This window comes from Eubalaena glacialis, chromosome 19 (assembly GCF_028564815.1).
Source record: "Eubalaena glacialis isolate mEubGla1 chromosome 19, mEubGla1.1.hap2.+ XY, whole genome shotgun sequence".
Lineage (NCBI taxonomy): Eukaryota > Metazoa > Chordata > Mammalia > Artiodactyla > Balaenidae > Eubalaena > Eubalaena glacialis.
In genome coordinates, this window is record NC_083734.1 from 6,589,873 (window position 1) to 6,614,626 (window position 24,754).

At 42.1% G+C, this 24,754-nt stretch overlaps 1 protein-coding gene across 1 annotated transcript in view; it reads right to left on the bottom strand.

Moving 5' to 3' along the window:
- DNAH9 (dynein axonemal heavy chain 9) overlaps positions 1 to 24,754 on the bottom strand; it is a 297,703-nt gene that overhangs the window by 45,091 nt on the left and 227,858 nt on the right. The window contains exons 53-59 of the mRNA XM_061176356.1: positions 17,794 to 18,029; positions 13,979 to 14,101; positions 12,803 to 13,007; positions 10,940 to 11,104; positions 5,700 to 5,840; positions 3,334 to 3,504; positions 1,437 to 1,559 (exon numbers count right to left, since the gene is read on the bottom strand). Of these exons, the coding sequence (XP_061032339.1) occupies positions 1,437 to 1,559; positions 3,334 to 3,504; positions 5,700 to 5,840; positions 10,940 to 11,104; positions 12,803 to 13,007; positions 13,979 to 14,101; positions 17,794 to 18,029 (1,164 nt within the window). The remainder of the gene's footprint in view (positions 1 to 1,436; positions 1,560 to 3,333; positions 3,505 to 5,699; positions 5,841 to 10,939; positions 11,105 to 12,802; positions 13,008 to 13,978; positions 14,102 to 17,793; positions 18,030 to 24,754) is intronic.

Here is a 24,754-nt window from a genome sequence, read left to right on the forward strand (position 1 = left end):
CTCAAGGGAGTTACGCTGAGTGATCAAGCCAGTCCGCAAAGGTTACATACTGTAAATTCCATGTATATAACATCCCTGAGATAACAAAATTATACAAGTGGAGTACAGATCAGTGGTTGCTAGGCATTAGGAGTGGGGGAGGGAGGGGGCTGTTGTTTCTATAACAGGGTGACATACACGCCAGATGGAGTTTTCTGGGTCTTGACTGTGGTGGTGATTACATGATAAATGTGTGTGATAAAACTAAACACACACACACACGTGCATGAAAAACAGGTGTAATCAGAATAGAGTAATGGATTGTATCCATGTCAGCTTGCTGGATGTGATACTGTGCTACAGGAAAGCTAGATGTGACCACAGGGGGGAATGGGGTACAAAGAATCTCTGTTATTTCTTATAATTGCACGTGAATCATTGTCTCCAAAAATTTTAGTAAAAAGATAGACAATCATATTACTTCAGACTCAGACTTCCTTGTGCTACAGGACATGTAGGAAAGCCAGCAGACATGGAAGGTTATAAAGAGGATTCACTTTGCGCAGGTGCCTATCTTCACACGGCAACAGCACCTGCCGTGGGGCTCCTGCAGGTGGGGACTGGACCTCCTCCCACCTGCAGAGTGCGTCTAGACTCTGGGGCTGGTGGTCACCTGGTCCAAGCTTACTGCTCAGCCCTGTGAATGCAGGCGTGGTCCCTACTGAAAGGAGCTCATAGCTTGTGATGTTTCCGATGTTCGTAGAATCCCAATGAAACTAAGCTGGATAACATGGAAGGAAGATGCACTTTGCCATCAGACAGACCAGAACTCAATTCCTGGATCTGCTACTTATAAGATGAATGATCTCACTTCTCTTACATGTTAAATGGGAAAAAGTAATACCTATTGCCCAGGTGAACATGAGAATAAAATAAGGTAGTGAATTTTTAAGGTGCTCAATAAATGTGAGCTATTATTAACCACTGAGAGGCCCAGGCTGGAACGCGTTCCTTGCTTTGAGGCCATCAGGACCCACGGGGAGATGGACGGCTGGCAGAGGCCTGGCATCTGTCCACTCCATGGAAATGCTTGCGCAGCATCTCCACACCAGCCGCGGCCTCACAGAGGAGCCCGCATTCCGGCCCTGAGCGCTGGCAGGTGGAAGGCAGCTCAGCTGAGTCAGAAACACTCACAGGGTCCTTCTGTTCCCTAACATCCTGGAGGCAGAGCCCACGCACAAGCACACGCACCTGCTCCTTCTCTGCAAAGCCTTCCCAGTAGGCCTGGGAAGGGGGAGTGCTGCCATGGGGTACAGGCAAAGGGACAGACGCACCAATGTTTAACACAGCTCATGGTGAGCCCCCAAAGACAGCCCTGCTGGCTTCCTGGGGACAAGTGTCAGGAAGACACTCCAGGAGAGGAGAACGTGACTTTTTCCCTAGGGGCTGGTACTGACCTTGATGCCACCCCAGGCCTGATGGGAGAGGAACTCCACGGGACTGGTGACGCCTGTCTGCACTGGAGATCGAAGCAGGAAGTCCAACTCCGCTGCACTGACTTCCTGGTTCAGGAGGAGAACCTGCAATGTGGGAGGACAGTGCCGCATTTCTTTAGCTGGCGGCAGTCACGGGTCCCAGAGATCTTTGGGGTTGTCACTCAGTGTCACTAGTGCTACTTCTAACGCTAGAGCCTGCCCGTCAATTTTGGTTGTTGAAAGAGGATGAAGTGGGAGAAAGTGTATATCTGTGCAAATCACCTCTGGGTGAATCTGACTTCACCCCAAGTATCAGCATGAGTTAAATGCACACAGTGAACTACTATGTTCAGCAAGGACTTCATGGATCGATCATAAATGCCAGGAAGTACCTTCCTACAGTCTCACAGTGAAGACGACACATGCAAATGACATGATTCGAGGAGACTGTCAAAGTAACGGATGAACATATGCAAAACAGAAGTGCACATGTGAATCAATACTGCTAATGGCATTGCAGAATGGGGGAGCGGCCAGTAAGCAGGGGTGGGGGATGAATTTGGCTAAACTTTCTCTAAGTGGTCCTGAATTGGGTTTTAGGGATGCTAAGCGATGGGAAGATTTAGACAGGATTTCCGTGGGGCGGGGGCAGTGGAAAGTGCAGAGGCTTGGGAGGGAATCAGTGCGGTGCGTTGGGCGGGTGGTGCAAAGCACTCGGCTGGGTTAGAACTAAAAATTCACGCTGAGAGGCGCTCAGCAAATTGTTCTGCCCCTTTCAGATGGCATTCTCCGCTGAAAAGTTACAGATGCGAATACTCACGGAGAAAAAATAATTTGGTTAGTTTGAGGAAAAGTCTTTTAAGGAGAAAACAGGCTAGAAATAGCAGGTGAGGTGAAGAAGCCCTTGTAAAACGAGGTTGAAATATTTATGAGGGGAATGGAGTGAGAGCTGGGGGTGGAAGCTCCTTAGGGTTTGGGGTGAATGAGTGGCAGGAGGGAAATTTGTCTGTGCTGGGGCTCAAGTTCCTTCTGTGATGGCCAAGCTGTCGTCTGGGCTGGAGAGGGGAACACAGAGGGTGAGAGGGATAAGCCACACTAACATTCCCCCGTGAATTTAGGCTTCGGAACGTGCAAACAGAGTCAGCGCAGGAGTGATTATAGAATATCTGACTTTTAGAATTGGAAGAGACCTACAGGATAATCTGGTCTGTGTTTCTAATTTATATACAAAAAAAAAAAAAAATCCCAATCCTAAATGATTACAGAGATAGATGCAAGGAAATAAATTTCCATGGTTTTTTGATGTTGAGAATAAGCAGAAGGCAAGGGTTTCTTATTAACACTGGAAGCCCTGATGCTCCCAAGCCCTTGAGAACCAGCGTTCTTAAGGAGTTTTCTAAGGCCAAGGCTGCTATGGCTATAGAAGGACATTTGCAATTTCTTATTCTGGGGGAAGGTTTGGACATTAAACTTACAACCTTAAAGGTAAATAAATAATTAGGGATACTATAACATAAAGTTCTTACTGCATCTCAAAAAGTATCTAGTTATTAGTATGGCCATTCAGTTTCATCCTCAGTGCTAGTTGGGATTGATTGGTAGTGGCTGCTGGAGGGCTCTGTTGAGGAGGATCTTAGGTCATCCAGGATCACCAAGAAAAAGTAAAATGGTTGATTAAGCATGTCTGCCATGCGTGGGACAATGGTGGGGGCAGCATGTGTGCACCATATTGGACCTTCTTGTCTGATGCCTCTGCTTAGAGCGCAAAAGTCTTCACAGACAATGGAAACTGATGTTAAGAGAAGAAAGTTTCTTTACATCTGCTGGTTGGGCATATACAGTGACCTGTTTTCTGGAAATTTCTTCAATCCACTTTTACCTGAAAGGTGAGCTGGGAAAGGTAGGTCAGCTTATCACACTCAAAGAGCCCACGGGTGGTGTACTGGTACATAGAGAAGGTGATGCTGTCTATTAGATTGGCCACCCGTTCCTTGAGGCTCTCATCAGGAGCAGCCTTCTCCACAGCCTTCTGGAAGACGATGTTGAAGGCCTGGGGACAGGAGGTAGGACACTGGTAATTTACACAGCTCTGTGTACGTAGCTAGTAGTACTACCTGTGATGAGTATTACGATTTGCCAGCCACAGAAATGTTTTCCCAGCATAATCTGCCAAGAAGGTACAGTGGCAACAAGAAAACTCTTGTCTTAGTTTGCTAAGCTCTTGTCTTAATTTGCTCATATAAATTATTACGTTGTCACAAAGTGGGCAAAGCTATGGGGCATATAGAGAAGAGCCGACAGTTTTGGTCAGTGAAAACTAAATGTTCAGTGGCCAAAATAATTAAATTAAATCCAATAAGTTTTGTTGGAAAGTAAACACAGTCAATGATTACCAGTTAGGTTGGATGATTCTATCCTCTAGATCAGCAGTCCCCAACATTTTTGGCACCAGAGACCAGTTTCGTGGAAGACAGTTTTTCCCCAGATGGGGGGTGGGGGGGTGGGGGGTGGTTCAGGCGGTAATGCGAGTGATGGGGAGCGGCAAATGAAGCTTTGCTTGCTCGTCCGCCGTTCACCTCCTGCTGTGCGGCCTGGTTCCTAACAGGCCTCAGACCAGGGGGTTGGGGATCCCTGCATCTAGATTATAAAATTCCTGATGGTAGAATCAATATCATGTACAACTTTGCTGTCTAGAAGAGACCCTTGTACATAATAGGCACTCAGAATATTTTCAATTAATTACTTTTCCTTTTGGTAATGATCAGAACATCAGGTGTTCCTTGTTTTTCTTTCTAGTAATTCTGCACCATTTGGTGAGTCCACTTACATGTGCTTTTTTCTTATGGACCTTTGCTGCAATGGTGGGAGCACAGCCTGCTTTGGTTACATCTTCTGAACTATACATTATGGGTATAATATGAAATAAAAATCATATGAATCAATTTTCCATTGTTTTAAACTTAGATATAGACTATTTATAAAAAATTAATATTAGGAATGTTGCACTTTGAATGTGATATGAATAGAATGAATCATTAAAGAAAATAAAAATCAAGATATAATTGGGTCTTTTCAATTTTTGGCTATGCAGATTTCCAGTCTTCTTGGTTTTTTTGGTTTGTTTTTTGTTTTGTTTTGTTTTGTTTTGAACACATATTTTCATGTGCTTCATCTAATTTCCTTTTTTCAGAAAGAGTCACTGGGGTAGATTTCAACTACTCTCAGAACTATGGAAGTGATCCCGTAGTTATTAGGCTTATCATGCTAACTTTTATACTGTTTTAAAATCTTTTATAATTCTTTCATATGGGGCTTTGACCTGAATATAATGCCAAGTATTGGATTTCATTTATAAACATAAATAATTACAAACACAGTTCACTTAATCTGCAGAGACTCTGAGTTGAGGGAAGGGGATTGGGACAGGATGGAATGCCACCTCCAACTGAATGAGTTCCAGGTAGTGGAGGCCCTCACCTCATCCCCACACCCTGGCCTCCATATGGCAGCTGAGCTTCACAGAATGAGGTGTGTGCTCTGAATGTGTGTGTGTGTGTGTCCTCTCTGTTTGCTGGGTTAAACCAGAGAAGTTGTTCAGAAATGCTCCACCACCCCCTAAGGCCTCTTCAATTGTGGTCTTTTGGTGAATGCCTTAGGGGAGAAAGATATACTTTCAGAGATGTACTTAAAATTTATAGGTCTTTATTTTTTTCATGAGTAAGATAAGTTTAGTCAGCACTTACAATTTGCTAACGTCTTTGGTTTTAGAAATATTTCAGCAACCATAAAGCAGTAGCTTTGAGGATATTAGGGTAATAAGGAAAGTAATTTAAAGTTGGACTATTATCATGGGCTGCTTTGGTTTTAACTGATAAAAATGACATGCACACTTGATCATCCCGATTAGATTTTAAGCTCTTTGGGGCAGGGGTCACTTCTCATGTTTCTTGGTATCCTCTTCCACACTTTCAGTAAGCATAGTTCCTGCTGTAATATATACACTTAGTGAGTGAGGCCAAGACCTGATGTGGTCTCTCCTGCTGTTCTAGCCAAATAACCAATGAGTCATGAAAGACCCAATTAAAGAGACGAGGACTGTTAAGGCAATGTAGCTGCTCTCCTGGATTTGATCTTAAAGAGCTGCCACAGCTAATGAAACACATGGATAAGCCCTCATGGAGAGCTGCACTGGCTGTATTACACTGCTGAATTATGACTATTCAGAAAATTCCAGGTGTAAGTCACCTTGAGAGAAAACTGGTACATCGGGTGGATCCTGCTGAGGTCATTCATGATGAAGTAGAGCAGAGAGGCCCGGGCAGCTGCCGGCCGATAGTGTTCCCGGGCCTCGTTGATTTTCACCTCCGTCACCTTGGCCTCCTGCACCTGTTAGAAAAATCAATAGTGGTCCACTGTTCAAACCAACCAGGGCTACCTGAGAATCAGTGTGGCCTCTCTGTGTAAGCACATTGTGTCTGTGTGTGCGGTGGGTGGACCGGGATGGGGGGAGCAGCTAGAGGGTAGAAAGCTGCCATGGTTTTCCTTAACTGAGCTTGAGTGAGGAAGAGATGACACACTCCAAGTCCTTCACAAGGTGAAAGTGTCAGCCCCTCCAGTGGGGACATGTGGGAGATACACACACACACACACACACACACACACACACAACTTGAAAAATAAGCCAGAATTCTAGGCAATGGAATCCAGTAAAAGCAGCATAATCTAATTTTCTGTTTTCTTAATTTTTATGAGTTAATATGTAAATTCACAAAGAAGACCTCTTTCAATGGAGGTCTATTTTCAGAAAATTTATCAGAGGTAAAAATGAGAAAAGAGACCTAAGCATCAGAGAGGGATTCTGTAAGAACATGCTATTAAATGCAACCTCAGTATGACCTGTCTTATGCTCCAGCATAGAGTGAAACTACTGATAATTCATGAGAGTCCTGCAGGAAAAAACAATGATCCCTACTGAAGATGAGCTCTCAATAAACAATTACAAACTTCAGGAGGAAGTGTTACCAAAGGGGACAATTAGAAGACCCCCTACCTCCCCCCCCCCCCCGGCAAAAAAAAAAAATCCCAGGAAGGTTAGCATCCCAAGAGCTGAAGATGATTGAACTACCTACCATTAACTAATTGTGTTTAAAAGCAGTAGAGATAAAAGAAAGCATAAAATCAGGACCTTATAAAGAAGAACAGACATTATCTGAAAAAGAACTAACTAGAACTTCTAAAAACAAGAATACAGTCATTAAAATGGAAAACTCAGTGCACTGGTTAAATAATGGACTTGAGTTGAAAGAAAATAAGCAAACTAAAAGATAAATCTGAGGAAATTGTTACACAAGCAGCTCAGAGAGAAATAAAGATGGAAAATATGTAAAAGAGGTTGAGACTTGCAGATAAAATGAAAAGATTTAAAATACATCTAAAAAAAAAGAAAAAAAATACGTCTAACAGAAATGAGTAGAGAAGAGAGAGAGAGGGGCAATATTTGAGCTATAATAGTTAAGAATTTTCCAAAATTGATTAAAGACCAGAGGTTTTACTTTGAAGAAGCAGTCAATGTCAAAAACAGCTTACTATCCACAGGCCACTGAAGAAGTAATTACTTGTTTCAATCAGAAGAAAACTGAATCCAAAAGGAATAAACGAGATGCAAGAATTCCTTAAATATACAGTCAATCTAAATAACAAAGACTACTGGGGACTTCCCTCATGGTCCAGGGTTAAGACTCCACGCTTCCACTACAGTGGGCACAGGTTGGATCCCTGGTCAGGGAACTAAGATCCCACGTGCCGTGTGGTGCAGCCCAAAAAAATATATTATAAAAAAATAACAAAGACTATAAAAAACATGATCAGTTTGGAAGTAGTAGATAAAAGCAAGGTGGAACTAAAGTGTTATAAAACAGTAACAGAAGATGGAAAAAATGACCAAGTATTCTAACGTCCTAATATTGTTTTGGAAGAGGCTAGATATAGTGCTTAATTTTAGACTTTGTTAAGTCAATGCATATATTGTTGTCACATATAAAATGAAATATATTTCTCATATATAAATGAAACAAGGTTAATTAATAAAATAGAGTAAATAACTTTAAAATCAGCAAAGGATAAAAGAGGATGATAAAGAAAAATCAAGAAAGGAGAAAAAATAAACAAAAAGCATGGTTAAAAGAAAGTACAAATTAAGATAGTAGAAAGAAATCCAACTATATCAGTAATGTTAGTAAACGTAAATTGGTTAAATACAGTAGTTAAAAGACAAAGATTCTCAGGATGGAGTGGAATGGAATAAAAATCACATGATTGCTCAGACTGGTGTTATCACAGATTCATACTGTTCATGCTCACCTGGGTCCTTAATGCTGTCCATTAATCTATGTCCTTAGTCAACTTTCATTCCCATCTCCCACAACAACTATTGTAAACCTTCACTCCTCTCCCCAAGCACCCTACCTCACCACCATCCCCTCATTCTAAGCAGATGACCATGACTATGACTCATGCTTTCACAGACTGTATAGGGACCATCAGGAAGGGGTTTCCTTAATTCTGCCTTCCCTCCCACTCCCTTAATTTTCTGACCCCCCAACCCCATTGCTCACATTGACCTATGGACCATTTGTAGATTCATGTTTGCCCCCCTCTCTCCCATTATATTGGAATTAACTCTCCATATTTCTAAAGATGAGCTCTTCATCAGTGACCTGAATTACATTTCCCCTGATTTCTTATGTACCCCATTGTATTAATCATTACTTCTCATTTCTGTACATTCGACTCTTCTTCTCAATGGCTCCTTTTCCTTTACAATCCATGCATCCTCCAATGTCCAGCTAGGATCTTAGCATGCTCAGTCTCTGCCATCTTGGAGAAAAATCCTCCAAGGATGCTATGTCCTCCTTAAGTTACAATCCTTTCTCTCTCTACCATTTTATAGTCTGGCTTCTTTAAAGAGTTGTCTATACTCACTTCCCCTTTCTCAACTCCCATTTACTCTCATTCTAAGACAGTCTGCCTTCTGCTTCTGCTACTTCATGGAAACCATTCTCCTCAAGATTACTGATAACTCCTTTTTGCAAAACTCAGTGGATACATCTCAGCTGTATCTTATTTGCATTTTCAGCATCATTTGACACCACTGACATCCCTTCCTGAAATGCTTTCTTTCATAATGCCTTATTTACCTGCTTTTCCTCCCATCTCTGCTCTATTCCATGCTTTCCATCTTCTGTACTTGTCTTGAAATGTATTAATATCCCTCAGTGCTCTACTCTCAGTCTTATCACTGCACACACATCTCCCAGGTGACTTCATCCACTCCTAAAGTTTCAACAATCAACTACTCACTAAAAAGTCTCAGCACTCTATCACCAGCCAAGATCATATATCCCCAAACCCACGGGATGTTCCCATGTGCATGGCCCAGAGGCATTTCAAACTCAACCTGACATAAACTAAAATCATCATTTCTTCTCACCCCCAAATCCACTTATGCTCTCTTCTCTCGGGTATTGGCACCAATACCTATCTAGATGTTTATTCCTGGAACTGAGACATTTCCTCGACAATACTTTTATCTATATATAATCATATCCAGTAAGTTAACGAGTTTTCCAATTCTATCTCCTTGAAGTTGCCCATAGCTCTTGAATTTGCCATCACTGCCAACCTTATTTCAGAATGCCATCACTTCTAATCTGAATTACTGTACCTCCTCCTGCTTTCTCTGCCTCCTGCTTCCCCAAGCTCTCCTCTGGATTGGAGCTGGAGTGATCTTCCTAAAGCACAGATCTGATCATGTTACCCTCTTGTCTAAAGAGGGAAAAAAAAAACCCTCTCTTAGGAACCCTAACTCCCATCTACAGCCCACACTTCTTAGCATGGTCTACAAAGCCCTTTGTGATGGAGCCAGCCTCCCTTTCATGCCTCATCTCCAGTGTGACTACTTTCATCCCCTCTACAATCTCTCAATGTTCCACTCACACTAAAGGGAAACATCCTTCTACCGCTAACCCAACATGGGTTGAGTGCTCTTCCTCTGTGTGTTCATGACTCCCCATGCTTCCTCTCCCACAGCCCTCATCACAGTTTTGTAATTGCCTGTCTTTCTCCCTTAGAGGACCAGGTCATGGAAGCCTGGGATTCTTGGCTTCCTTGTGGTACCCCCACCTTTTGCCATGGAATTTGGAATATAACAGCTTCCAACCAAGTATTCATTGGATGAATGAATGAGAAAGAGAAAGAAGACAAAAAGAAAAGAAACAACAAAAGAATAAAAGGCTGCATACAAAAAGCCTGGCACACAGCATGTGCTCAATAATTGTTCATTGACTTTAAAGAAAAGGATAAAGAAAAAGAGGAGGAGGTAGGGAGAAGAGACCAACATGGTCAATTCCATCTCTGACCTTCTCCCCCTGTGTGAGTTGGGCTCTGTTCCCCCATCTCTCCTGCCCAGGGCAGTGGAACTTCTACCACAATTGTTTTACAAACTCTGCATGCCCCTCTCGAGAGACATGGAGGCCGTAGAGAACCAGCAGTAAAACCTGGTGGTCACACAGCGACTGAGGAGACAAGGTGAGGCTGGACCTTCCTCCTTTCAGTCCCTCATTCCAGCCTTAGTTGTCTGTTATCTCAGAGTGGGTAGGACCTGGTTTATCTGCCCTGCCCATCATTACTTTTCATTTTTCCTAACTTGTCCCTACCTCAAACAAAATCTTATTTCTCATATTTGGAGAAATCCCAATAACCTGACAATAAAGGTATTCCTTCCAAGGTGCATCATTCCTGGGCACTGTTACAGACACGCTTATCCTGCTCAGAACCAGTAACTTAGTTCCTCTTCTGGTCCAAGAGCAGGACTGAGAATGTGAAAGGGCCCCTGTAGGGTCAGCAGTCTGCTGGGGAAGGGCAGACTTTTTTTCCTGCAAGGGGGAATAAAAGTCTCCCGAACGTTGTGAAACAAAGGAAGGAAGCTATGTGCTAAGTAGTTTCGCAGGATGATACCGGTTTTTTTTTTTTGAGAGCTGAGTTTCCCTGGACGTCATGGAAGTTTTCCCATTAAAATCAGACTTGCGAGCTTTTGGCAGGCTGTGGGTTTTCTCAGGGTGCAATCATGCCTGAACCAGTCAACTTGCACAACAGTGTGATTCCTTAGCTTCAGGGCAATTCCATGGACTCACTGAGGTATTCAGTTTGAGCGACTATTTCCTGCACAGAACAGGAGGCCTTGCACAGACGTAAGTGCTCGTCAAACGTTTGCAGAGTAGAGCTGTCAAAAGCATTTCCCAGGAGATAGGGGCACTCCGTAATGCAGGATGTGAGGTAGTCATTTCAGGAATCCTGCCTAGCTTGACTTTCTAGGAGAAACTCAGGAAGATGGAAGAGCCATCTGTTACCCTTTTTTTCCCCTAGAAGTCAGACTCAGGGAGCAGGAGGAAGGCCTCTGTCCGCCAGCCTAGGCTGCCAGGTCTTACCTTTTTCTCAACTTCCGCAGCGGTCTGCTTGGTGATCTCAAGGTTCTCCACCAAGGCCGTTTCTTCCAGGAAGTTCCCGGAGGCCAAGGAGAGGCGAGAAAGCAGGTTGTCTTCTAACATTTTGAGGGTGATTTTGAACCCATTCTGCTGCTTCGTGAGATCTGACTGCAAATATCACATAAGGGAGAGTCAGGTGTAGAAGCCCAGAGCATCCTGTTCTCGGGGTAGGTCTGAATAGATAAAGGGTTATGGGCCAGAATCCCTTCCCTTAGCAAACTGGAAGCAGGATAGCAGAGTGCTCGGGACCACAAGCAGACAAAATCAGCAGGTGACCTGAACCCCAACTGTACCAGTTACTAGTCATGTGACCTTGGGCTGAGTTACCTCTTAACACGTCATAATCTCAGCTGGGTTAACCCTGGCCTTACTCGTGGGAGTGCTGTGCAAGGCTTAGCACAATGCTGGGACATGGTCTAGTCACTAAATGGAAGTTATTTCTGGGAATAGTTAGAGGGTGGGGTCAAGTTGTACTTCTCTGGAAGGTCCTCTCTATCACCACTTTGCTGCCCCCCAAGGGAAGAGCTCTCCTACAGATGACCTTAAAAAAAAAAAAAAAACTAGAAATTGTTTTATACAGTTTCGACAAGACGATCGCAGGAGCCCTCCTTAAGGCTGGAGTGGGGCATTGGTATCCAGGCAGATCTTACCTCCTTTCCCTTTTTGATTGTTAGGTTCTATGTCCTAAAGCACTAGGCACTCTCTTACTGTGGGTGGGGGCACATGTAACCTCAGGCAGCTGCGGTTTCTCTGCTCTTGTACAGCCTGGGATTATTGCCTTTGGATCCATGGAAATAACACTTCTTGTTGGAGGCCCCAGCCACAGTCACCCTGGCCTATCTTCTGTTTCTTAAAAACACATGCCTCCATCTTGCTTTATAACCAGAATTCACTCTTCTCTCTGCTGCGGGTGCTCTGAGCCAAAGGTTCATGCCACCTCCTCACAGAATCTTTTTCTGACCTTCCCAATTTAAATTAGCCCCCTGGCACTCTAACATCCCCCTGCTTTTATAATCTAATCGTGTCTAAGGAGAGGGGAAAAAGGATACTATTTGCTATGGACAAAAGTGTGCGCCCCACCCCCCCAGGTTCATATGTTGAAGCCCTAACTCCCCCCTCCCCCATGCAACTGTATTGGAGGTGGAGGTAATTAAGGTTAAATGAGGTCATGAGGATGGGGTCCTCATGGTGGGATTAGTGCCCTTACAAGCAGAGACATCAGAGAGCTTGCTCTCTCTGCACACACAAGGAAGAGGTCTATGAGTACATGGTGAGACGGTGGCCACCTACAAGCCAGGAAGAGAGGTCTCGCCAGAAACTGGACCCCTAACTCAGACTTCCAGCTTCCAGGCTGTGAGAAAATAAATGTCTGCCATTCAAGCCACATAGTCTATGGTATTTTGTGATGGCAGCCCAAGCTGACTAAGATGCTACCCTAAAGTGGTTGAATCCGTTTCTACTGCCCTTGCAGGACTGAACCCCACTTAGTTCTGGACACAGACATGAAGCACATGTGGTGAGAGGCCCAAACGTGTTCCTGTACAGCCTGTGCCAGCCCTGCTCTTGGACAGGAGTGTGGGTTCTCCCAGCTGCCTCCTGCCTCCTGTTCTTCATCCTGCTCTATCCTCTGTTTCCCAGCAGGGTGTTCCAGGTGGCTGGATGGTGCTGGCGCTCCTCCGAGCTCTAGCGAAACCACACTGCTCAGCTTCTGGAGGAACAGCCCCACCTATCCCAGAGCGGGGCACACGGCAAGGTCCGGTGGCAGGGCATCTTCTTCCTCCCTTCCTTGCTGGGTACCTGACGCACCTTCAGCTTCTCCAGGTCTGGCCTCTCCATGCTGACCACAGCGGCCAGCAGCTGGTCCTCCAGGCCGTCCCTGGTCACGGTGAAGTTGATCAGGGTGGCCTGAGCCTGCAGCTCGGGTTGGTAGTGAGGATTGGCCAGCTTGGTGTGAAGGATGAGCCGGAACTTGGGATTGTACTCACACTCTTTGTCTCCGATTTTAATGAACCTGGAACACAAGGGCTCATGTGAAGGTGGAGTGCCTTCCTGTGAGCTTTGGTCAGGGACAGAATCCTAGATGGGTTTTTTTGCAAAATCACAGCAAACAATATTGCCATACTCAGATGACTCTTCCCGAGCGTGTCTAGGTTGAGCCCTCAGGCGGGGAACAGGGGTGGAGGGTGACAGACCTTCTCCCACGGCCACCGCATCTGATTTTGCGGGCACAGCTGGAGGGAGAGCCGTTCACTTTGTGGTCCGTGTACATGAGCGCATTATGGAACGTTTCCAGCAGATGGCAGTAAAGCATTTGCAGGAAGGGGAACCTTCTTAGAGTTTGCACGAAGGTGATTTATAGGCTAGCAATAGGGCTTACTTTGTCTCATGGCTGATGGAGCATTACTTCTATGGGTGAAAATGGTTAATTAAGTAAATAAGCACATCCTAAGGACTTGCAAAGGCGGCTTATGGCCTGGGCAGTGGGCGAGGCTCCCTTCTGATAATTTTCAGCCCCCTCCTATGTGCCTGTAGCCCTTCTCCTGCCCCTCTTTTCCTCCTCCTCCTCCTCCCAGACCCTTGCTAAGCCCTGATCAGCCACCAGCACCCAGAGCAACAGGGGTTCATCAAGCTGACAAAGCACTGAGCTCTCAGAACTCAGACGACTGGCTTAGATGAAATGCTCATGGTTCAAAGTCAGCCTGCTTTTTCACCACCTTCCCTCTAACGCTGCTCTAGACTAGTGCACTGGGGTCGTTGAGCGGCAAGCCAGTGAGCTGGCTGATGGAAGCTCCTCTGGAACTGCCTCTAGGACATGAGGGCAGCTAAATGTTCCTCTTCTGGCAGAATGAAAGGTGTGCTTCAGGGGGGCTACTTGATGTGAGCTGAGGAGAGGAAGTTCTAGGAGGAGCGGGTCTGTGCACAGCTCTACCAGGGGCTGTGAACCAGCCCCTCAGAAGGGCCAGCAGTATAGCTGGGTCTCACCGTCCTTTCTTAACGCCTTCTCTCCCAAGCAGGGGTCCCAGCACAGGATCGATGGACTCCTCTAGGTTTTCAATCAGCACCACCTCCCCAGCTTCCAGGGCACGCTCGACAGTTTGAAGGTAGCTGAGGAGACAGGTGGGCGGAGTAAGCCTGCGTCAAGGGGTGGACTGGAGACAGACAACAGGCAGCCATGGCCCTGAAGTGCGGCGGTAAACTTGGAGGCACCACTATCTGGGATGACGTCAGACAGCTGGCACATTTTTCTCTATCTAAAATGATATTTATGTGATCTGAACTATTTCTTATAAAAAGGGAAAAATGACAAAATGCAAAAAAGAATATGAAAATTAACTGTCATCCTTGTGTCATTTACATTTTGGTATTGCCTGTAGATGTTTGGATATATTTTCAAGTTTATTATTACTATTTCTATTTATTTTATATTATTTATAATTTTATTTATGTCTGCATTTATATTTATGTTTATTTTTATTTGATCCATGCAGCTCATTTGTTTTATAACCTGGTTTTTGTACATAAAATGTAAACATTTTCCCATGTCATTAAATATTCTTCTATAACAATATTTATATGCCTGGGTATTAGACTGTATTGATACACCTTAATTTATTTAACAATCAATTACCAAAAGCTAGGCTATTTTTAATTTTTCAATATTATGTAGAGTTTAACAAGCACATAAAAAATTGATTTCCCCTAAATAGATTTATAAGTTCGATGTGATTCCAATTCACACAATAAATAACAATATAACTTTATAAACCTTGACCACAAATCTTAAAGTTAATCTAAAAGAAAACAATGAGAATGTTTTTTTAAAAAAATAAAAGATCATGAAGAATAAGAGGAGGGACTCACATTAGCTGATAATAAAATATTTTTTATAACTTCAACAATACAGATATGTAGAAAGAAGTCTTAAAGGATATCATACACCAAAAGTTGGGAGTGTTGGGAAAAAATGATGAATTATAGGGGCTATTTATTTTTTGGGTAACTCCCTTCTCCTTCTTTTTTTTTACTATGATGATATATTACTTTTGTAATGAGAAATGCCACAGTAAATGTTACTAAATATAAAACGAAATAATTAAAGGCTGGTATAGTATTATATAAATAGAAAAGAATAAAAGCTAATAAAATATTTTAATATAGAGTAAAATGTCATCTCTAATTAATTGGAGAAAGGATGGAGAATTTAATAAACGGTATTGGAACAATGGCTAACCACTTGAAAAGTGAAAATTAGGTCTGTACCTTATATAGTACCTGAAAATATATTTCAGGTGACTGAATTTTAGTGTAAAAAGAAAACCATAAAAAAAACCTAAAAAATCTTCTATATGAATATTTATATAATTTCTGGACAGAAAAAAGAATTTTCTAAACATGATTTATAGAAGAAATGTGACATATCTGACCAAAAAAAAAAAAGTTGTAGTATGTCAGACCTCACAAAATTAAAAGGCAAATGACACCCTTGAACACTTTTCCATTCACTGATGGAGACTACACTTAACAGTCTTAACCCATACTATCTATAATGTAATATTTGTATTCAAATAATACACAACAAATCTAGAAAATCACCCAATAGAACAGTAGTCAAGGGACATGAGCAGAGAATTAATTACTATATGTCAGGCACTATTTTCAGTACTAGGGATATAAGAATGAGCAAAAAGAACAAATACTTGTGTCTAAAATGCAGTTATTGGTCAATTAGAGAGAAATATTTTAATCAAAGTTTGAAGGGAAGGCCAGGATTAGATTACCATGACTGATGACACAGATAAAAATATGTCGTGTCCTACCTCGGCATTCATTTCTCACCTACCCTCTCTGTAAGAAAGGATCCATCCGGGCATTCAACATGTGATTTAACTATTTTCTGAACATTGCATGTTTGATTTAAACAACCGTGGGTGGTCTGGACCCCTGGACAAGCATGTTTGGGACATGAGGCCAGGGCAGCAAGCCTCACGCTGGTGGTTGTATGTTAAGAGTGGATAAACGTGGGCTTCGAAGTGAAGATCACCTTGGTTCCAGTATTGCCTCCATTAATTTAAAAAATTTTTAACTAATTATTTTCAAATTGTGGTAGACTACTGTCTACCACAGCCCCTGGGACCACCATTCTACTTTCTGTCTCTATGAATTTGACTACTCCAGGGACCTTATGTAAATGGAACTGTACAGTAGTTGTCCTTTTATGACCGGCTTATTTACTTGGAATACTCATCTCAAGGTTCGCCCATGCTGTAGCATAGGACAGAACTTTCTTCCTTTTCAAGGCTGAATAATATTTCATTGTATTGATACACCACATTCTGTTTATCCATTCATCTGTTGATGGTCACTTGGATTGCCTTCTACCATTTGGCTATTGTGAATAACGCTGCTTTGAACATGCGTGTGCAAATATCCATTGCCTTTAAAACTGTGTACTCTTGGGGAAATTACTTAACTTGTGTGAAACTCTATTTCCTCAAATGAGAAAATGGTACCAATAACACTAACCTCATTGGTCGTGTGGATTAAAAAGCATTTGAGGTAAAGCTCCTAACACCAAGACCAACACATATCGACCACCTAATAAGTGATCTCTGGCCCTCTCCCTCCCGCTCATTGCCCCATCCTATTTTTCTCATGTCTCCTAGAGACACAGAACAAGAATTGAGAACTGCAACTACAAAGCTAAGTTATAACAGAGTGAATGAAGCAGTGGGGGGAGAGGAGCTGAGGCCCGTGAAGTGCGGTGGGTGCTGGTCAGACATTCTCCCTGTTGTTCGTGTCCCTTGACGTGTGCAGTAACTCCCCCACCATGTACGGATAAAGCCACATGGCAGGTGCAAAGGGTTCCGAAGGTTCCATAACTATCTCAGCTGCTAAGCACCCCATTGCAAATGTCCCATCGTTCCTCAGGAGAGAGAGGCTTTACATTTGTTCTCTGTGGTTCTGGGACAGAAGTAGGAACAAAGGGTAGAAGAGAGCTAAGAGAGGCAGTTTTTGACTAAATGTGAGAAAGACTGTAAAACACAGAGCTGTCTGACAATGGAATAGGGTGCTTGGGAAGCAGGAAGTATTCCAGGAGAGATGGGAGGGTGAACCCCTGGGCTAGTGGAAGAAGGACTCAGGAATGGGTCGGGAGGCTGACGCATATGATTTCTAACGAGAAAGAAAAGCACATGTCATACTGAGTGAAGCAAGTTGGACAGAGAAAGACAAACATCATATGATATCGCTTATACGTGGGATCTAAAAAAAATGGTACAAATGAACTTATTTACCAAACAGAAATAGAGTCACAAATGTAGAAAATAAACTTATAGTTACCAGGGTGGAAAGGGGGGAGGGATAAATTGGGAGATTGGGATTGACGTATACACACTACTGTATATAAAATAGATAACAATAAGGACCTACTGTATAGCACAGGGAACTCTACTCAATACTCTGTAATGATCTATATGGGAAAAGAATCTAAAAAAGAGTGGAGATATGTATCCACTTTGCTGATCCACTTTGCCGTACAGCAGAAACTAACACAACATTGTAAACCAGCTGTACTCCAATAAAAATAAAGACAAAAATATAAAAAAGAAAGAAAAGCAGAGACTCAGTATCCAAGCATCTCTCACTGAGACATTTCCTAAAGCAAGAGGACAAACAGGAGAAAACTCCTGGAGGAACCAGGAGGGTAGAAACAATCCACAGCAGCTTAAAACCTGCTCATCACACTTTTTCCCTCTGCATAAACGGCAAGGTGGGAACTTTTGTGCGCAGCCACCTACCCCTTCTGGCCAATCTGGGTGACCCGGAGGTCCTCGCCGTACTTGTTCTTGATCCATTTGATGCCTTGTAGCTGAGGGTCCACCATGAGTGGCCAGCGCTCGCAGCTGAGGAGGATGGTGGCATTCTCCGTGGACATGCGGTCTGCAGGGAGGCCCTCGTTCTGCCAGGCAGCCACGTCGGCATCATCTGTCAGCATCCTCAGGGGATCTAGGTTGGGGGTCACTGGGATGGGAACCTGGTGGTGAAGAAAGGCCGCACGCGCTCAGAACAGAAGCATGCGCTCTCAGCTGGGGGTGGGGTTTGCAGCTCATTCAAAGGACAGAACTCCTCTAAAAGCAAGACCAAAATCCCCCTGAGGAGCACTTTCCTGGCTGTGTCATTATTCCTGGAAGCAGGTTTTCTTAACATCCTGATAGTCTTTTTTCTCTTGATGGATGAACAGCAGCAGAAATTCTGCCCGTGTCATCCTCTGTTCTTCAGTATATTCACCCAAGTCAAATGTCTACCATAGATCATTTGTATCTTAATCAACAGCCTCCATCGCCCTTACCCATGTTAGCAGGGTCACTTCCTGCTACATTTCTATGCTTCACAGACCAGGCCCATGCCAGCCCGTACTGACCACCCTCTCCTCTCAGCATCACCACTTGCTGCTGATGCCCCGCTTGCAAAGGACTGCAGACGCTCCCCTTCCCCCTGCCATGGGCAACCCCACCCCCTGGAAGGGCTGCTTGAGGACTTCTCCCCACACTGGGAGGCCCGGGAACAAACCACCAGGCCTGGGAATGTCTCCCTTTGGTCTCTGTCCCACTGAGAACCCTTCCTTTTCTTCTCGTTGACCTCTCTCAGCTCATTTAATTCTTCTACAAGTAATTGTTTTCATTGGAAACACATATACTTTTTAAAAAACTGGGGTAAAATTCACATTCCCTAACCATTTACGAGTGCACAAGTCAATGGTATTTAGTACGTTCACGATGTGCAACCATCAGCTCTATCTCGTTCCAAAACATTTTCTTCACCCCAAAAGGAAGCCCCAAGTCTATCAGCAGTCACTCCCCATTCTCTGCTACCCCCAGTTCTTAGGAGCCTCTAATCTGCTTTCTGCCTATATGGATTTACCTATTCCGGATGTTTCACATAAATGGAATCATACAATACGTGACCTTTTGTGTCTGGCTGCTTTCACTTAGAATGCTTTCGAGGTTCACACATATGCCCTTTAACCTCTCCATCTTTCTCTTCTCTGCAGTTTGTCTTCGCAGTTATCTCAGAAAAACCTCTCCAGACCATCTCCTTTCCCTTTAATTACACCTGCTAAGGGTACGAATGGCCAGTGCTATACCTTCAAGCAAACCTCAAAAGGGAAACCAGTCACTGGAGGTTCTTATCCTGGGATCAGAAATGTATTTCAATAGAATTGTTTTCCTTTGTAATCATATGTATTCTACTTTATGCACTAAAAAACATTACTGTGAGAAGGATTCCATAGGTTTTACCAGACTGCCAAAGGGGTCTGTGGCATAAAAATACTTAAGTATCTTAAGATGGGTCACAAATCAAGCCTTGGTAAATTTAAGAAAATTGAAATCATATCAAATATCTTTTCTGACCACAATGTTATGAGACTAGATTAAATTACAGGAAAAATACTGTAAAAAATACAAACACATGGAGGCTAAACAATATGCTACTAAATAACCAAGAGATCATTGAAGAAATCAAAGAGGAAATAAAAAAATACCTGGAAACAAATGACAATGAAAACACGATGACCCAAAACCTATGTGATGCAGCAAAAGCAGTCCTAAGAGGGAAGTTTATAGCAATACAATCCTACCTCAAGAAACAAGAAACATCTCAAATAAACAACCTAACCTTACACTTAGAGCAATTAGAGAAAGAAGAATCAAAAACCCCCAAAGTTAGCGGAACGAAAGAAATCATAAAGATCAGATCAGAAATAAATGAAAAAGAAATGAAGGAAACAATAACTAAGATCAATAAAACTAAAAGCTGGTTCTTTGAGAAGATAAACAAAATTGATAAACCACTAGCCAGACTCATCTTTCATTTCTTTCAAAAGAAAGAAGACTCAAATCAATAGAATTAGAAATGAAAAAGGAGAAGTAACAACTGACACTGCAGAAATACAAAGGATCATGAGAGATTACTACAAGCAAGTATATGCCAGTAAAATGGACAACCTGGAAGAAATGGACAAATTCTTAGAAATGCACAACCTCCCAAGACTGAACCAGGAAGAAATAGAAAATATAAACAGACCAATCACAAGCACTAAAATTGAAACTGTGATTAAAAATCTTCCAACAAACAAAAGGCCAGGACCAGGTGGATTCATAGGTGAATTCTATCAAACATTTAGAGAAGAGCTAACACCGATCCTTCTCAAACTCTTCCAAAATATAGCAGAGGGAGGAACACTCCCAAACGCATTCTACGAGGCCACCATCACCCTGATACCAAAACCAGACAAAGATGTCACACAAAAAAGAAAACGACAGACCAATATCACTGATGAACATAGATGCAGAAATCCTCAACAAAATACTAGCAAATAGAATCCAACAGCATATTAAAAGGATCATACACCATGATAAAGTGGGGTTTATCCCAGGAATGCAAGGATTCTTCAATATACGCAAATCAATCAACGTGATAAACCATATTAACAAACTGAAGGAGAAAAACCACATGATCCTCTCAATAGATGCAGAAAAAGCTTTCGACAAAATTCAACACCCATTTATGATAAAAACTCTCCAGAAAGTAGGCACAGAAGGCATTTACCTCAACATAATAAAGGCCATATATGACAAACCCACAGTCAACATTGTTCTCAATGGTGAAAAACTGAAACCACTTCCACTAAGATCAGGAACAAGACAAGGTTGCCCACTCTCACCACTATTATTCAACATAGTTTTGGAAGTGTTAGCCACAGCAATCAGAGCGGAAAAAGAAATCAAAGGAATCCAAATCAGAAAAGAAGAAGTAAAACTGTCACTGTGTGCAGATGACATGATACTATACATAGAGAATCCTAAAGATGCTACCAGAAAACTACCAGAGCTAATCAATGAATTTGGTAAAGTAGCAGGATACAAAATTAATGCACAGAAATCTCTTGCATTCCTATACACTAATGATGAAAAATCTGAAAGAGAAATTAAGGAAACACTCCCATTTACCATTGCAACAACAAGAATAAAATACCTAGGAATAAACCTACCTAGGGAGACAAAAGACCTGTATGCAGAAAACTATAACACACTGATGAAACAAATTAAAGATGATACCAACAGATGGAGAGATAGACCATGTTCTTGGATTGGAAGAATCAACATTGTGAAAATGACTATACTATCCAAAGCAATCTACAGATTCAATGCAATCCCTATCAAACTACCAATGGCATTTTTCACAGAACTAGAACAAAAAATTTCACAGTTTGTATGGAAACACAAAAGAATCTGAATAGCCAAAGCAATCTTGAGAAAGAAAAATGGAGCTGGAGGAATCAGGTTCCCTGACTTCAGACTATACTACAAATCTACAGTAATCAAGACAGTATGGTAGTGGCACAAAAACAGAAATATAGATCAATGGAACAGGATAGAAAGCCCAGAGACAAACCCATGCACCTATGGTCACCTTACCTTTGATAAAGGAGGCAAGAATATACAATGGAGAAAAGACAGCTCTTCAATAAATGGTGCTGGGAAAACTGGACAGCTACATGTAAAAGAATGAAATTAGAACACTCCCTAACACCATACACAAAAATAAACTCAAAATGGATTAAAGACCTAAATGTAAGGCCAGACACTATAAAACTCTTAGAGGAAAACATAGGCAGAACACTCTATGACATACATCACAGCAAGATCATTTTTGACCCACCTCCTAGATAAATGGAAATAAAAACAAAAATAAACAAATGGGACCTAATGAAACTTAAAAGCTTTTGCACAGCAAAGGAAACCATAAACAAGACGAAAAGACAACCCTCAGAATGGGAGAAAATATTTGCAGATGAAACAACTGACAAAGGATTAATCTCCAAAATATACAGGAAGCTCATGCAGCTCAATATCAAAAAAACAAACAACCCAATCCAAAAATGGGCAGAATATCTAAATAGACATTTCTCCAAAGAAGATATACAGATTGCCAGCAAACACATGAAAGAATGCTCAACATTACTAATCATTAGAGAAATGCAAATCAAAACTACAATGAGGTATCACCTCACACCAGTCAGAATGGCCATCATCAAAAAATCTACAAACAGTAAATGCTGGAGAGGGTGTGGAGAAAAGGGAACCCTCTTGCACTGTTGGTGGGAATGTAAATTGATACAGCCACTATGGAGAATGGTTTGGAGGTTCCTTAAACTAAAAATAGAACTACCATATGGCCCAGCAATCCCACTACTGGGCATATACCGTGAGGAAACCATAATTCAAAAAGAGTCATGTACCACAATGTTCATTGTAGCTCTTATTTACAATAGCCAGGACATGGGAGCAACCTAAGTGTCCATCGACAGATGAATGGATAAAGAAGATGTGGCACATATATACAATGGAATATTACTCAGCCATAAAAAGAAACGTAATTGAGTTATTTGTAGTGAGGTGGATGGACCTAGAGTCTGTCATACAGAGTGAAGTAAGTCAGAAAGAGAAAAACAAATACCATATGCTAACACATATATATGGAATCTAAAGAAAAAAAATGGTATGAAGAACCTAGGGGCAGGACAGGAAAAAAGACGAAATGTAGAGATTGGACTTGAGGACACGGGGAGGGGGAGGGTAAGCTGGGACGAAGTGAGAGAGTGGCATGGACTTATATATACTACCAAAATCGATAGCTAGTGGGAAGCAGCTGCACAGCACAGGGAGATCAGCTCAGTGCTTTGTGACCACCTAGAGGGGTTGGATAGGGAGGGTGGGAGGGAGACACAAGAGGGAGGAGATATGGGGATATATGTATAGCTGATTCACTTTGTTATAAAGCAGAAACTAACACACCATTGTAAAGCAATTATACTCCTATAAAGATGTAAAAAAAAAAAGAGTCATGTACCACAATGTCCATTGCAGCTCTATTTACAATAGCCAGAACATGCAAGCAACCTAAGTGTCCATTGACAGATGAATGGATAAAGAAGATGTGACACGTATATACAATGGAATATTACTCAGCCATAAAAAGAAATGAAATTGAGTTATTTGTAGTGAGGTGAATGGACCCAGAGTCTGTCATACAGAGTGAAGTAAATCAGAAAGAGAAAAACAAATACTGTATGCTAACACATATATATGGAATCAAAAAAAAAAAATGGTTCTGAAGAACCTAGGGGCAGGACAGAAATAAAGACGCAGATGTAGAGAATGGACTTGAGGACACGGGAAGGGGGAAGGGTAAGCTGGGATGAAGTGAGAGAGTGGCACTGACATATATACACTACCAAATGTAAAATAGATAGCTAGTGGGAAGCAGCCTCATAGTACAGGGAGATCAGCTCGGTGCTTTGTGTCCACCTAGAGGGGTGGGATAGGGAGGGTGGGAGGGAGACGCAAGAGGGAGGGGATATGGGGATATATGTATATGTATAGCTGATTCACTTTGTTATACAGCAGAAACTAACATACCATTGTAAAGCAATTATACTCCAATAAAGATGTTTAAAAAAATTAAAAATAGAACTATCAAATGATCCAGGAATTCTACTTCTGGATATATATCTGAAGGAAATGAAATCACTATCTCAAAGAGATATCTGTACCTCATGTTCATTGCAGAATTATTCACAATAGCCAAGCTATGGAAACAACCTAAGTGTCTGTCAACGAATTAATGGATAAAGAATCGTGGTGTGCATATATATATATATATATATATATATATATATGACATATGAATCATATATGTATGTACGCGTATATGTGAATGACACATATACCATGGAATATTATTGAGCCATGAGAAAGAAGGAAATCCTGCCATTTGCAACAACATGGATGGACCCTGAGGGCATTATGCTAAGTGAAATAAGTCAGAGAAAGACAAATACTGTATGATCTCACTTATATGTGGAATCTAAAAAAGCCAAACTCACAGAAATAGAGTGTAGTATGGTAGTTGCCAGGGGCTGGGGGTGGGGGGAATGGGGAGATGTTGGTCAAAGTGTACAAACTTTCATTATAGGAAAAGTTCTGGGATTCTAATGTACAGCATGGTGATTATAGTTAATACTGTATTGTATACTTGAAAGTTTCTAAGAGAGTAGATCTTAAATGTTCTCATCACAAAAAAGAAATGGTATTGTGTGAGGTGATGGAAGTATTAACTAAGCTACTGTGGTAATCATTTCACAATATATGTGCATCAAATCAACACATCGTACATCTAAAACTTACACAATGTTACATGTCAATTATATCTCAATAAAGCAGAAAAAAATTATTAAAAAAAATGCTTAAGAGCCGCAAACAAAGCCAGAAAAATCCTTGCTGAGCGGCCACTGGGCTCCTCATCTTCATTCGCTCAGCTAATGATCGTCCTTTCAAAAATTTCCTTTTCCACAAGTGTTCAAGGAGAATAAATAACAGCTTTATCTTTTATTTCCCAATGCTGTAACGGTTTTTAAACCACTATTCAGCAAATCATCAGGTGAATGAGATTTTATGAGCTGATCTGTTAAGCCAACCACCACTGGACAGTATGGGCTTTGTGTTCCAAGGAAACACCTACAAATGAATTCTGGAATATAACCCTTACTGTACGTGGTGAACTTTCTGTGCTGACTCTCACTGCAGCTGCTTTTTATGACTCTCATCTCATCCACTGGACTATGTTCTGCCAACATCCTGGTCTTGAGTGTCTTCTGTACCTCCGGCCAGTGGCGTGGAGGGCAGGCTGAAGACT